Source organism: Arachis ipaensis, chromosome B10 (assembly GCF_000816755.2).
Source record: "Arachis ipaensis cultivar K30076 chromosome B10, Araip1.1, whole genome shotgun sequence".
NCBI classification, from domain to species: domain Eukaryota; kingdom Viridiplantae; phylum Streptophyta; class Magnoliopsida; order Fabales; family Fabaceae; genus Arachis; species Arachis ipaensis.
The window spans coordinates 96,617,422-96,631,877 of record NC_029794.2 but is presented as its reverse complement, the minus strand read 5'-3'; the positions used below and the strand labels follow the sequence as shown (position 1 = coordinate 96,631,877).

General features: G+C 36.7%; 1 protein-coding gene across 1 annotated transcript; it reads left to right on the top strand.

The window, feature by feature from the left end:
* LOC107623689 (aminoacyl tRNA synthase complex-interacting multifunctional protein 1) lies at positions 479-5,436 on the top strand (the record flags this gene model as incomplete). Its single annotated transcript, XM_021113377.1, is given in 10 exon segments — positions 479-649; positions 897-962; positions 1,705-1,776; positions 2,606-2,740; positions 3,250-3,443; positions 3,595-3,685; positions 3,789-3,857; positions 4,487-4,578; positions 4,937-5,000; positions 5,109-5,436. Coding segments are annotated over 10 exon segments (1,059 nt in total), but the record flags the coding sequence as incomplete, so codon positions are not given.

Sequence of the window (14,456 nt, the reverse complement as noted above, 5' to 3'; positions counted from 1 at the left end):
TGCAAAGTGCAAAGTGATGAAGAAAATTGCGGAGAGGCGAATTTGAAGTTGAAACGATAACAACAGCAGTGAGCAGCATCAGTACCAAATAATCGTTCATCGGATATGGCTTCCGTTGAAAGCAGAAACAAATTGATAGCTTCGGCTCTTTGCAAGCACCTTTCATTGGATCCTGTAAGCCCTTTTTCCTTTACAATTTCTCGATGCAGCACTTCATAGCTCATTTGGGTTTTGCTTCTCTGGTGTTTGCTACTCTGCATTTTCATAGGTGGAACTGTTATCTGAGTTTTGTGCATTTCAATGTGGCAAATGCAGATTATGTGAGTTTTAGTTTTCATGCTCTATGTTTGCTTGCAGAGTATCTATCATTTCCTCAATTTGTTGTGTCACCATTTTATGCATTTATTTGCCCACTAATATCATTTCAACTTTCTCAATAAATTATCTTGATTTGTATGGTATTCATATTCATATTTAGGTGCTGAAGTGGGTAGAATTTGCAGAAGCTTTCCCCCTCACCCTCGAATCAAACTTCGAGAATCTCAAGACATTGAATGATGAACTGTCTGTAAAGTCTGTGCTACTGGGAAATGGATTGAAAACCTCCGAAGCTGATGTTATAGTGTTTTCGGCGATTCATTCCTCCGTGGTATCTACGTTTCCATATTTATAGTATCTGCTATGCTTTCTACCATAGTATTGCTTAATTTGTTTTGACGATGTATCTAGTGGAGATTGATTTATTTTATCTTACTATTTCTTTGTAATTTGTACTAATGCAAAGGTGATGATTTTGATATCAATTAATAGAACAGAATAAACATGAATATTGAATTGAATAATGTCAAAAACACCATACTTAGTTCTAACAAGATTTCTTTGTTGGTTATTGCCAGATCAACCTTTCAAATCCAAACAAGGAAAAGCTGCCACATGTGTTGAGATGGATGGATTACATCCAGGTAATGCTTGCACCTTAAGTATACCACAACTAAGTCATACATTGTATTCTTAGGTGGTGGTTGTCACAACTTTAGCAAATTTTAGGCATCTTTGAGTGACTACTTGTGAAATGTGGTAGACATATTGCAGTTGGACTTAGATGAAGTGTGCTTTATACTTTTATAATGATTTCTACAGCATATAAAAAGGTGAAATGATAATTGTCCCTTGAAATAGTACTGGAAATAGGTAACGGGGACCTTGTGACTAGGAATTTGGTGATTCCTTCTTGTGATGTGATAGGAAATGTTCAAAGATTATGTTTTCTACACTCTAAGTCTTAATTTATATGTAATTTCAAGTTTGCTAGCATATCTCTACCTAAGGTAATGATAAATTTTATTGTTGGAAACTTTAATGGTTTTGCTAGCTATGAAGTAAGATAATCTGAAAATTGGTTACCCTTTGTGTTTACTGAGGAAACTCCTTCTCTAGTGCATCATTCTTCTGTTATTTAAGTTTTCTGAAGATATAGATTACCGTGTTGATGAAATAGTACAAAAACTCTATAGATTACCGTGTTGATGAAATATTCCAAAAACTCCTTCAGTATGATTTTAGAATGTCCGCTTCATTGGTGAACTGTTTCAAGCCATGTGAGTTTGCACAAAGCGTGTGCTTTTATTTCATGTATGCTCTAACTTTTGAAGCAACATCAACTGTTTAGTGTTTATAGTTCTGACTGTGTTGTTCTTTCATCAGCACAAGGAGGACTTTGTAGGTTTATTTGAGAAAATACCATTGCAGAAGCCTGAATTTGAGCCTCCAGTAAATGTGAGTCTCCGGTCCTCTATTACTTAAGTTATTTGTTTATAGACTTATTAACTGTGAGGCCTAAGGTGAAAAACTAAAGTAGGTAAAATATTGTGCTTGAAGGCACTTAATTGTCCTTTTCATTTATTTGTATCCTTTAGATCCCAAAAAGCTGTTAAAGAACTTACTAAATTGATAAAAGAAAAATGGGTCATGTTACACTTTACTTTAGGCTCTTGAAGGTGCTCCTTATAAATTTTTTTTTAAAAATAAATAATTCAGCTGGGTCCAAATTTATAATGAATTTTATGTGCTAGCATGGCACTCAATATGGCCCAACAATTTTCTGATGTGGCACTCTCTCCATTAAGCACGGAAAAATCATGTATATTTTGGGACTCAACCAGTACTTTATAATAACATCTGTAAATATTTAATTGGATTTGTTAAAATAAGGAAATCTTGGATCACTTGCATCATGTTTTAGCTTCGCTGGTGATGTTTTGATATTTAAATTGATTAGGTGCTAAGTTCCTGAAATGTACTTTCTTATTGTTTGCAACTGCTCCTGGCTCCTTATATAAATGCTGAAACAGTAGGAGCAGAAAATCTATAAGGCTGTCAATGAGTCTGTTATGTATCTCATGAAAGTGAAAACCAAACCTTGAAAGCTAGCTGTTAAGAGGGAAGAACCACTCTCCTTAAATGTAACATCAAGCATCCCATACTACCCGATGTGGGCTTTGGACACCCCATAATACCTAAATCCCTAACAGAGTCTGTTGAAACCATGTTCATAAGTTCTACTATTTTCTTAGCTTTTTCATTATCTAGATTTTTTTGTTTGCAGGTAACAAAACCAGCTGTTACTTCAGAAGCTGATTCAAAATCAACCAAAACTGAGCAAAGTGTAAAGAATGTCAACAAGAAAGAACCAGACACAAGCAATGGCAAAAGCAAAGCTGATGTTTGTGAATCAACCTCTGTGTGTGTGTGTGTGTGTGTGTGTGACCAATGCTTATTTAACTTCAGTTATGCTCTTATTTTCTTCCACAGGATAGCCTTGATAATGAGATATAATAATATGGAGTTATCACTTGTGATATAGGACAATGATGAAAAAAATTTTCTGGAGAAAAACAGAGTGGCAGCTATTTGCTGTTGTACATTTTGGCTATAAATATATATATTTTAATGATAAAATTTTCCAGATAATGATCCATTTTGACCCACATATATTTTATTTGTGAATTAATATTTTAGTTGAAATTTGATTTTAAATACTAATATAATTCTAGGTTAGATCCTTGATATATAGAAGATTGAAAAAGCTGGTACATGGTTAACTTTGTGAGTTTGATATATTTTACCGGAGAAGATTAAGTTTCAAAGTGCCAATTCCTGTTATCAGTTCCCTATAATTTTCTTGTGGCATACTTGCATCTTAATGCAATTGCTTCACTCTGGCTTTACATTTGTTTTATTTCTTTTCAGGGCACTAAGGGAAAGCCAGCAGGAGACAAAGAACCTACAAAAGTCAAGGCAAAACCTGCTGAAGAACCTTCAAAAGTCAAGGCAAAACCTGCTGAAAAAGAAGTGCCTGAGAAAGACAATGAACTTAGCGTCAGTTTACTTAATATTCAAGTAGGACTAATTCGCAAAGCGTGGAAGCATCCATCTGCAGACAGGTTCTTTGGAAACAAACTTGCTTTTAAAAAAAATAAACCTTTAAAATTTAGCAGAATGTTGAAGTTATGAATATATTTGATGCTTCTTTAGTTCAATTTGTTTGAAACCTGTTTACATGAAAAATAATATCAATGAAATTAAATCATGCAGTTTGCTAGTTGAGGAGATAGATGTTGGGGAAACAAAATTGCGGCAGGTTGTTAGTGGTTTGGCAAAGTATTGTTGTCCCGATGAGTTGACGGTAATGGATCCATGCTTTCCTTGTATGATGAGATCTGTTATATTCATTTTGAGTTGTGATTTTACATGTTCTTACGTTTCTTTTGTTTTTGTGTACTGTACAGAATCAGCTTGTTGTACTTATTACAAATGTCAAACCTGGAAAACTACGGGATGTGATGTCTGAAGGACTGGTATTTATTTAATTTTATCATGCTTATAATTTTTACATTTGTTGTAGTCGAAGTCACCAAAAGGCCGGCACTAAGCTGAGGGCTGAGCTGCTAGAACTGTGGTCAGTTGGGATCCTGCCCATTACATGCTACTCATTGATTGCCTTATGCCTTTCTGGTTCAGAGAAGGCATCCGTTTAGCACTTTACTGTAAATTTAGAAACTGAAAAATGGACAGTGGCCTAGCTTACTAGTATAATGATGGATACTAAACGGCAAAATATAATCATACTACATACATATTATATTTATATTTAAATATATGTAACTTAAATACTGTAATATTTTTATATTTGTTTTTATTATGAATGTTATGCTTCATCACTTAATTCATATGTAAATTACTAACTCAAATACTGCATATTCTTTTTCATGTTAATGCCTTTCTTGAAAGAAAAAAACGGGGGAGAGGGGAGGTTTTTTTTGTGTTTTGGGGGTGCATAAATTTCATGGTGTTCTAACTCAGCATTAAAACTCCCTGGCACCATAAGCCACATTTTGGGTTTGACTACCTTATATATTCTCAGTCTGTATCCTTTGATGGTCAATTAGTCTTAAGGATTGTGTATATATTTGTCTTCTCTTACCAGGTATTATGTGCTTCTAATGAAGATCACAGCAAGGTGGAGCCCTTGCTCCCTCCACAAGGAGCTAAAATAGGGGAACGTGTTTCCTTTTATGGGTAAGTTGTTCATAACATCTCTGACCAGACAGTGTCACTTGGTCTGGAGATCTCACTTGAATTATGATAATAATAATAATGCCGACTCGAGTTTCATTTTGATCATCGCCTTGTCATCAGCCCAAACGGAATATGGAAATGGATAAGGATAATGGAATTGCCGCCACGTCCACAGATAAAACCTTTGACATATGCATGTTTCTCTTGTTCCTTATAACTAGTGTGTACATTATAGTCCGTTTTAGAAACTGGTTATTAGCAATTGTTTGTAGAACGTTACATACTATCTTGTTTTGCTTGGGATACAATTTTCATGAGATATTTGATCTTGCTTAAACTTTTGATTCTTCAAATCTAGGATTGATGGTAAGCCAGAAGATGTACTTAACCCAAAAAAGAAACAGCTTGAGAAGATCACACCGGTATTGCACTTTACTCTATAGTTTGAATGTTTGAAAATTATAATCTTATACTTGGGAAGTTAATTAATTATGTTATTGTGATGGTCACGGATATTTTGTGCATGACAGAATCTCTTCACTGATGAGAAGGGTGTGGCCACATTCAAGGGAATACCATTTATGACATCTGGTGGACCATGTACGTCATCCATTGCCAAGGCAACTATTAAATAATAATAATGATGAAGTCTGAAGATATGCCTCATTCATTGTTATTGATTACTCATAGATTGTCTGGTACCGCAAAATATTTTAGAAGTTTTGAACTAGTACTAGGACGTGAACAAAACGCAACTTCTCTACAAGTTTTTGTTGCAGATGTATAACAGGGTATTAAATGCGACAAGTATGATTTTGAATCCAAGGAATGGAAAATTAATATTGTAACATTTTGGCTGATGTTTTTGAGATGGGTAAACATGGCGTGTTATCTACCGATATATATGGGTAGATTGAGTTTTTTTTTTTTTTAAAATATGAACATATATCTGATTTTTAGATTTTTTTGTATAAACACAAATCTATACGGCAAAATACACACTTTTTTTTTTCCGTATTAAAAATAAAAAGCGTAACATTTTGTATACAAAGCATATCAATGTGTAAGGAGCAAAACCATCCGGAGATTGTAAGAATGTATTTTACATAATATTTTACATAACAGATGTGTTATACATTCAAATAATATTGTTATTTAAGTTTAACCAAATAAATTCAATACCAACAAAAATCACTCATTAAAAAAAGCGTGATTACATGCGTACACATTATTCTTTCAACTAAGATATCTTCTTCGCGTTCCTCTTCCTCCTCCTTCGGGTGTTTTCTCTTCATTATTATTCTTTTGTTGTTGCTGTTATTGCAGTAGAAGATGAGGAGAAAGAGCTTTGAATTGTGTAGGACAACAAGTCCAAACGCATCTTAATTCACTTAGAAATGAACCGAAATTACACAATGATTGCGACACATTCACACATATACTCAGTTCGAAAACAAACACAAATAAGATTGAATTATGAACAAAAATATATCCAAAATCAATTTTGGATCGACAACATCATTAATGTTTTTTTTATATATTTTCTTCTTTTATCTTAGTTTTATTCTTCTCAAGAGAGTAAATCAAGAAGAATTCTGAAAAAATAAAATAAGAAGTAGATAAAGAAAAAGATGAAAAAAAGTAGTAGTAGAAGATGAGGAGGAAGAGAAGAAAGAATTTTGAATTGTGCAGGACGAGTCCAAATGCACTTTAATTTGCTCAAAAATGAACCGAAATTATGTAACAATTGTGACACAATTAACTCAGAAATGAACCGAAATTACATAATGATTGCGATTCATAAACTCAGTTCGAAAACAAGCACACAAACAAGACTGAATCATGAACAAAAAAATCCAAAATTAATTTTGGATCAGACAACATTACTAATATGTTTCTTTTTCTTTTTTTGTTTAATATTTTCTTCTCTTTTTCTTCGTTTTATTCCTCTTAAGAGAGTGAAACGAGAAGAACTATAAGAAAATGAAAAAAGAAGGAGAAGATGAAGAAGAAAAAGATGAAAAAGAAGAAGAAGAAGAAGCAATAGAAGATGAGGAGGAAAAGGAGAAAGAGGGTTGGGAAGAAGAGAAAGAGTTTTGAATTATGCAGGACAACGAGTCCAAATGCACCTTAATTCACTCAGAAATTATATAATGATTGCGACATAATTACTTCAGAAATGACCCGAAATTACATAACAATTGCGACATAATTAACTCAGAAATGAACAAAAATTACATAATGATTGCGATACAAAAACTCAATTAAAAAATAAGCACACAAACAAGACTGAATCGTCGACAAAAACACATCCAAAATCAATTTTGGATCAGACAACATCATCAACATGGCAAAAATTCAACAATAATAATAACAATAACAACGATGACGATAACAGCGATATATATAAGAAGAAGACGAGAATGATGATGATGATGATGATGATGATGATGATGGAGGACGATGAGAATAATGAAAAGGAATGAGGAGGAGAAATTTCAATGAGAAAGAAGAAGAAAGGAGAGGAGGAGGAGAAAGTGGTGTTGGTGACGATGGTAACGAAAGTGAAAATTAATAAATAAAAAGGACGAGAAGAGAAAGACGTAACATCAGGGGAGGAGGAGGAGGAAAAGAAGAATGCATGCGTGAATTTGAAAGAAGAAGAATAAGAAGAAGAATTAAGAAGCCACGCGAGGGGAGAAAAAAAGCTGAAAAAAGAAGCGTGTGACTGTAAATTACTTGGATGTTAAAATTGCTTGGATGTGGAGAATAATTCTTTACATAATGATAGGTTGATAACGGGGTAAAATTTTGTTTCCAAAAAAAAATTAAAAATGATGTTTGTATAATTTAAAATATTTTTTGTTGGGCTCAATAATTTGGTTATGGAATACATGGTGGTGTTTTGGCTGGAAACGGAGATACTCTGTGTATTACCCCTAGGTGGACGTGTCAGATGAAAGTCAGATGAAAGCTCAACACGCAGGGGGCGTGTTACTGAAGCACGTGGGGGCGTGAAAGCCACGTGGCACCGTCTGGTTGATCCAACAAGGCAGCACGTGGGGGGAGTGCTTAGTCAGCACGCCCCAAAGATTGATTGGCTCGTTGAGACAGCATGTTGGGGGCGTGCTGACATGGCGAAGCGTGATTGGTTCACTGAGGCAACACGTGGGGGGCGTGCTGACACATGTCAGAGCGTGATTGGCTGAGGCAGGCAGCACGTGGGGGCATGTTAAATGCTCCCCTCTATATAAGGTAAAGCTCGATACTATTTTGCATTCTGAATAAGATTTGAGTGTGTTGTTAGTGTAGTGGAGGGCACCGCAAACTTGGTGGTGTCTCGCAACGGTGAGATAATACATAATACTCATGAGGGAGTGAGGTTTGTGTGCCAGAATCCATTTTCGTTTGTGGTTCCATGCACCATGACGTTAATGGAGCTGCAGAACGGCCTCTATCAAAGCATGGAGAACAGTACGTTAATGAGAGTGAGCAGAATTCTGTACCAGAATCCAGTTGTAGTTTTTGGTGGTCTAATATAGTTTAATACCATGCCGATCACTGATGAAGCAAGTATGCAGAATATGTTTCAAATTCACCGGCAGACTCAGATGCGGCACCCACAGATTGAGCTGTACGTTGAGTTTGAAACCCTAGAGGCAGTAGTGATTCAAAATGATTTAGATATAGATGATGATAGAGCTGTAGTGTACGAAGGAATGAATAGTGACAGCGAAGAGGACTTTGAAGCCACTTATGAAGCCGGCAACGAAGACTAGGATGGTGATATGGGAGTTGAGGCAGCAGTGGAGAATGTAGTGGTTCATCCCTCGAGCAGTCAACCGATGTACGTTCCACCTTTTATGTGTGAGTTGGATCTCGACGCCATGCATGCCCCCGAGTTTCCGGAATATATGCAAACATAGGTACGTATTGACTAAATAATAAGTTTTTGTTAATTTATACTTTGGATTGATTAATAAACGATGATTTCGGCTTTCTGTAGGCGTTGCTGATCCTGAGGACAGAGAGTTCCGGATTGGAATGGAATATAGTTGTAGAAAGTCAGTCGTCGCAGCAATTAGAAGTTACACTATATCTAGAGGAGTTGACTATGATGTGTACGAGTCTGAGCCACAGACGTTCTATGCAAAATGCAAGATGTACGGGCGGGGGTGCGACTGGCTTATCCGCGCCAGCTTGATACGGAAAAAAAGTTGTTGGGAGATACGCAGATACGACGGTAGGCACACGTGCACAGTCGGAACGATTTCACAAGATCATTCCAAGTTGGACTCGGATATAGTTGCTGAGGCTATAAGGCCATTGGTCGAGACGGACCCGTCCATCAAGGTGAAATCTATAATAGCGGAAGTCCAGTCAAGGTTCAACTATACAATCAGTTATCGAAAGGCTTGGTTGGCAAAGCAGAAGTCCATAGCCAAGGTTTTCGGTGGTTGGGAGGATTCTTACCAAGCCTTGCCATGGTGGCTCTCGGTCTTGGTGCAGAAGATGTCTGGTTCAGTTGTCCAAATAGAAATACGACCACTATACAACGGGAATGAGGAGGCGCAATGTGTAAAAATACTTCATCACGTATTTAGAGTTTCAATCCATGCATTAGGGCATTCAGGCATTGCAAGCCCCTAGTTCAGGTTGACGACACACACCTATACGGAAAATACAAAGGTACACTTCTAGTCGCTGTTGCACAATATGGGAACCAGAACATTATGCCTATTGCTTTTTTCTTGGTGGAAGGGGAGACAGCTGATGCGTGGCACTTCTTTCTCAGGAATCTGCGAATGCATGTTGTTAGAAAAGACGGTGTGGGTATGATCTCAGACTAGCATGAGTCAATACGAGCAGCGTTAAATCGTTCAGGAGGTGACTGGCAACCTCCAAGAGCATGGTGGATGTTTTGTATAAGGCACATCGGCAGTAACTTCCTAAGGGCATTCAAAGTCCCTCATTTGCAAAAGCTTGTTGTCAACATAGGGTATTCAAGAACGGTGGAGGAGTACAATATCAACTATAAGAGATTAGTCCAATGCTGTAGAGTTTGATCTCCGTGTCTATCGCTGGAAAAGTCAAACCAATCATGACCGGAAGGAATCGTAAGTATGGGCTGATGATGCTGGCCGGACTGACCCTGGTGACTGTGCTGAGAGTGGTGGATGCCCTGAGAGTGGTGGCTGTGCTGTGAGTGCTGAGAATGGTGGCTGTGCTGAGAGTGCTGAAAAGGTGACGGCCCTGAGAGTGCTGGCTGTGCTGATAGTGCTGAGAGTGGTGACTGCCCTGAGTGTGATGGCTACCATGACTGTATTCCGGTGGCTATGGTATATATATAATAAGGAAACGGCTCAAACACTGCATGCTGAGGTGGACCCTACGGTGTGGGTGGGTGAGGTGCAGGTGGCTGTGGTGCAGGTGACTGTGGATGATGAGGAACGTACCCCAAAAATCTCAGCAGATGTCCGTACGAGCCCACGTACCAATTCCGATACTCCACCGTCGGTAAAAAGTCACAGGTCGAAAGGGGGTGTAGATCCCACAATCGACTGTTTTGCCTGTTGGCCCACTCCGCTATCCATGCCCCATGTAAAACTATCCAGTCATGAAGCTGCACTCCGCGTAGAACGATGCAATGCTGGTCCAGTGGAATATCAAACATGACTAATTGAAAACATTTAAATAAGTCACCGTAAATCAAACATGCATCGTGAATATAACACATGACTAAAATAAGACTTATTACCTCATGGCAACTGGTATCTCAGCCGGTGGAAGGGTTTGTCTCGGTACAGGAGCAATACACGGCATTTGCTCCCATGCCCAAACAAACAACAGATTCAGAGGGTCATCCATGTCCTTTGTATCATATCGTGATACACGGCATAGTGCTCTGTAAAGATGTGCGAGACATGCTGACCCCCAACAATAAGTATGGATCTGCTCGAAATCGCGCAGCAATGGTAGATATTTTGCATGGGCGTATGCGGTCAACTTATCCGTGAATAGGGTCAACCCTAACAAACAGAAGATTTGACATCTGACGTATCTCCTAATGGACTCCTCAGTGTCCAACGGCTCTGCGTCTCTGATATGTTGAACCCAACCCAGCTTTATATAGGATTTCGAAGACTAACTGACTACTGGTTCACGACCGAATATCGCTATGCTCTGACTCTGAAGGAAGTCGCCACTACTATCTGTCCATCCACTCACAAGCTCTCCATCAATGGGTAGACCAAATATATGAGCGACATCTTTCAATGTCACTGTAACCTCACCGACCGACAATACAAAGATGTGGGTTTCTAGCCTCCACCTTTCAACCAGAGCAGCTAATAACGGGTGAAATTCTCTTATCACTCCAATCCTAGAGACATGGTAGAATCCCGTGGCGCGTAAGTAATTTTCAACCATCGGGTTCCACGTCTGTGGCGGATCCAGTTTACACACCAACAAATTCCTGTTAGGTTGCATCAACAAAGATATATGTTACATTAATCAAATAATAATCCTTATAAATATTTATTTATTTGTCGAATAAAATATTTAATTCTTACAAAAAAAATATTTAAGCGATAACAATATTTAATAATATTTAATAACATTTATCACTTTAAATAAAGTATTTAATGATTTTTTGGATAAGTATTGTTTTGGTCTCTAAATTTACAAATTATAGTTATATTCTTAAAATATTCATAAAATACACAGAATAATATTTCCATTACATATATATTTATACGTAAAAAAATTTAAATACATAAAAAAAACTTTAAATACATAAAAAAAATTTGTCAACTTATATAAATTGAATGATCCAAATAGTTGATAATATATTCTTCAGACATCGTATAATTACGTACCATTTTTTTTAATTCCTTTAAACTAAATTTTTTTTTCCTTCTATACACTACTCCTACTACTCTCTTCACTAAACACTACACTACTATCTTCACTAAACCCTACACGCTCATACACTCCTTTGTATCTCTCTCAGTTCTTTCCTTCGGCAGTTGTATATGCACAATAGAAGGGAAGAAGAGTGCATTTATATACAGGTTGAAGGGGAACTCGCTGGTTCCCGGGGTGGGGGGCTGTCTCCTGCATGCAGGAAGGCCTGCAACACGCCCCCTGCATGGTGCTGCTGCAACTTTGAAACTCTGCGAAACTCTGCATCGCGTCACGGATGTCAAGATACCATGCCCCCGGCGTGTTGGCAGTGCGTTCCCAGTCGCCACATCAGCACGCACTTGGCGTGTTGAACGGGTGCTTACACGTCGCTCACTGGCTCAAGCACCACGCCTCCAGTGTGTTGACTGTGACCTCCACACTTCCACAATACCCCTCCTTTCCCATTATCCAGCCAATACACCATCCCTCCTTCCATAAGAAAAATAATTTCTGTTTTTTGTTGCATACAAGTTTTTATTTTTTGTCAATATTTTTTACTAAAAGTGGAAGATGTACAAAAAAAATGTGTATATAATATTTTCTTTAAAAAATAATTGTCTATTTCCCAAATTGTAATTTCATTTTTATTTTCAACTGTATAAAATAATTAAATTATATTATATTATTTTTTAGAAATCAAAATAATACACCCATATTTTGGTAGTAGAAGTCCTTAGTGTGATGATATTTCTACTAGAAGCCATATTATTGTTAAATTATTAATGCTATTTTTTTTTTCTTTCAAAAATTCCATGTAGCATACAATGTGAATGAATAATTGAAGACATCCTTGTCAACATGAAAATTTATTTTGTATTAAAATTTCAAGAAGAATAGAAAAATAACTTATATTTGATGATTGTATTTATGTCATAATAAGAATAGAATCTGAAGCCTTTGGTACAGTATCTGGTGATGACATTGTTGGTAAGTTGAGAAACAAAAGTGAATCTTTGATTGCGAATGAATGACATTTCTTTCCGCGTCATAGGGCAGTGTTTGGCGAATCTCTGTCATTTATATATTTTGCAGTGCAACTGCACCTTACCTTACCTTAGTGTTTTTCTAGGCTTCAGCTATATTATTTCAGCTTGGACCGTGTCTTTTCTTTGTGTCATGAAAATGTCACTCCAAACTATATACATAGCTGTTTTCATTTGATATCTAATTTTTTTGTCTTTCCAGATATAGAAACAAATGAGATCATCTTGTGAGATTTTGCATACCTCAACATTGAAGATTCCAAAGAAAAACAAATGTTAATTTAGATAAGAGGAAAATCCTTGAGTGACCTCAACCACTGTCACACTCACACAGAATGCAGTGTACAGAAAGAATGCTATATTCACACTCCACCCCGTTTTACCATTCTGATAAGATTGGAGTGTGGAACCATGAGCCAAAGGCAAAGGTGTTCTCTCCCAAGTCAAATTAAGTTTTCCAATGACTCTTTTTGACCCTTTACATCATCTAGGGCAGTCAAATGTTCAATGGTTCATGCTACTTAAAATCATAGATTTTATTTAAAGAAGTTTTAAAATTTACAACTGTATATAGTATTCTCTTCTTTAAGATACCTAACAATTAGCATGTTTGAATTATCTTTTGCCATAGCCAAATTTTCTTCTCTCAGAGGAAATTCTCTTTAAGAATGAAAATTTCGCTGGATTAGTCCTAAGCTTAATTTGACTTGGGAAAGAAACATAATGGCATAATAGTAGATATAATTTGTATCAAATCAGTCATAACATAATAAATTTTGACCTACAAATAACTATAAGAGAAATTTTAGAAATTTAATAAATTTTAGCTAATAACTAATTAACACATCAAATTTTCTATATTTATCAATCTGTGCATACATAAATATAGTATAATTTATATTTATATTATATAAAATCTGCATGTAAATTAATAGAAAATTTATGCATAAAAATATCTTATTTTATACTGTTTCAGTTAATATAGTTAACCAATAAATTTATTGATGTCAAAAGAAAGTCCAAATGCACAAATAGAGTACTAGTATAGTGTTGAAAGTTCTGGTGTTATTGATCCCAAGGTTTTCTCTTATAAATATTGACTATATATTAGTTTGAGAAGAAAAAAAAAACATTGATGGCTTAACAGGATTCACTTATAAACTCACATTAGTAAAGTTCTTTCTCAAAACAAAACTTTAACTTGAGTAAATAACCATTTTTAATCACAAAAGATATAAACATTGACAAATCTACGCATGAAAAAATAAAATTAATATTGTAACCACGAAAGATAGATTCCAATAGACAAAACTAACTAAAACTTAAAAAATTATTCAAATTCCAAAATTACCCCTTTTTTACCAAATTCAATCCCACAACCTCTCTTCTTCTTCCTCTTCCTCTTCCTCTTCATCTTCCACCACCTCCACCACCGCACTCAACTTCAACTTGATAAACTCACCTTCATCGTCCTACATCAACTCACCCACAAGAAATTCTCCATTCTAAAATTTGCAATGATTCATATCTATTGTACCTATCCCCAATTCCTTTCAATTGATACGAAAAATTGAAGATCCTATTAGGTTTTTCCTCGCCGGACCGAACTTGGTAGGCAGTAGCTAACAGACTGAACTGCATTCGCCGTTGTGGACAAGATTAGCCACGGGAACGCGGCATTCGCCGATGAGCTTGTTGCCGAAGAGAGTACCGTCGTGGCGGAAATCGAAGCGGAAGAAGAGGCCCTTGGAACCTTCTAGAAGCGAGGGTGTGATTCACGCGAGGTCAAAGATCCCGTCGTGGTGCCACTCCGGGCTAGCTCCGTCGCCATCGGCTTCTCTGTCGGTTCTGGTCCGTTGCTATTGACTCTGGCATGGTGAAGAGAGATCCATTGGTGGTGTTGTTGTTGATCTGCTTCCAGCCATCGTT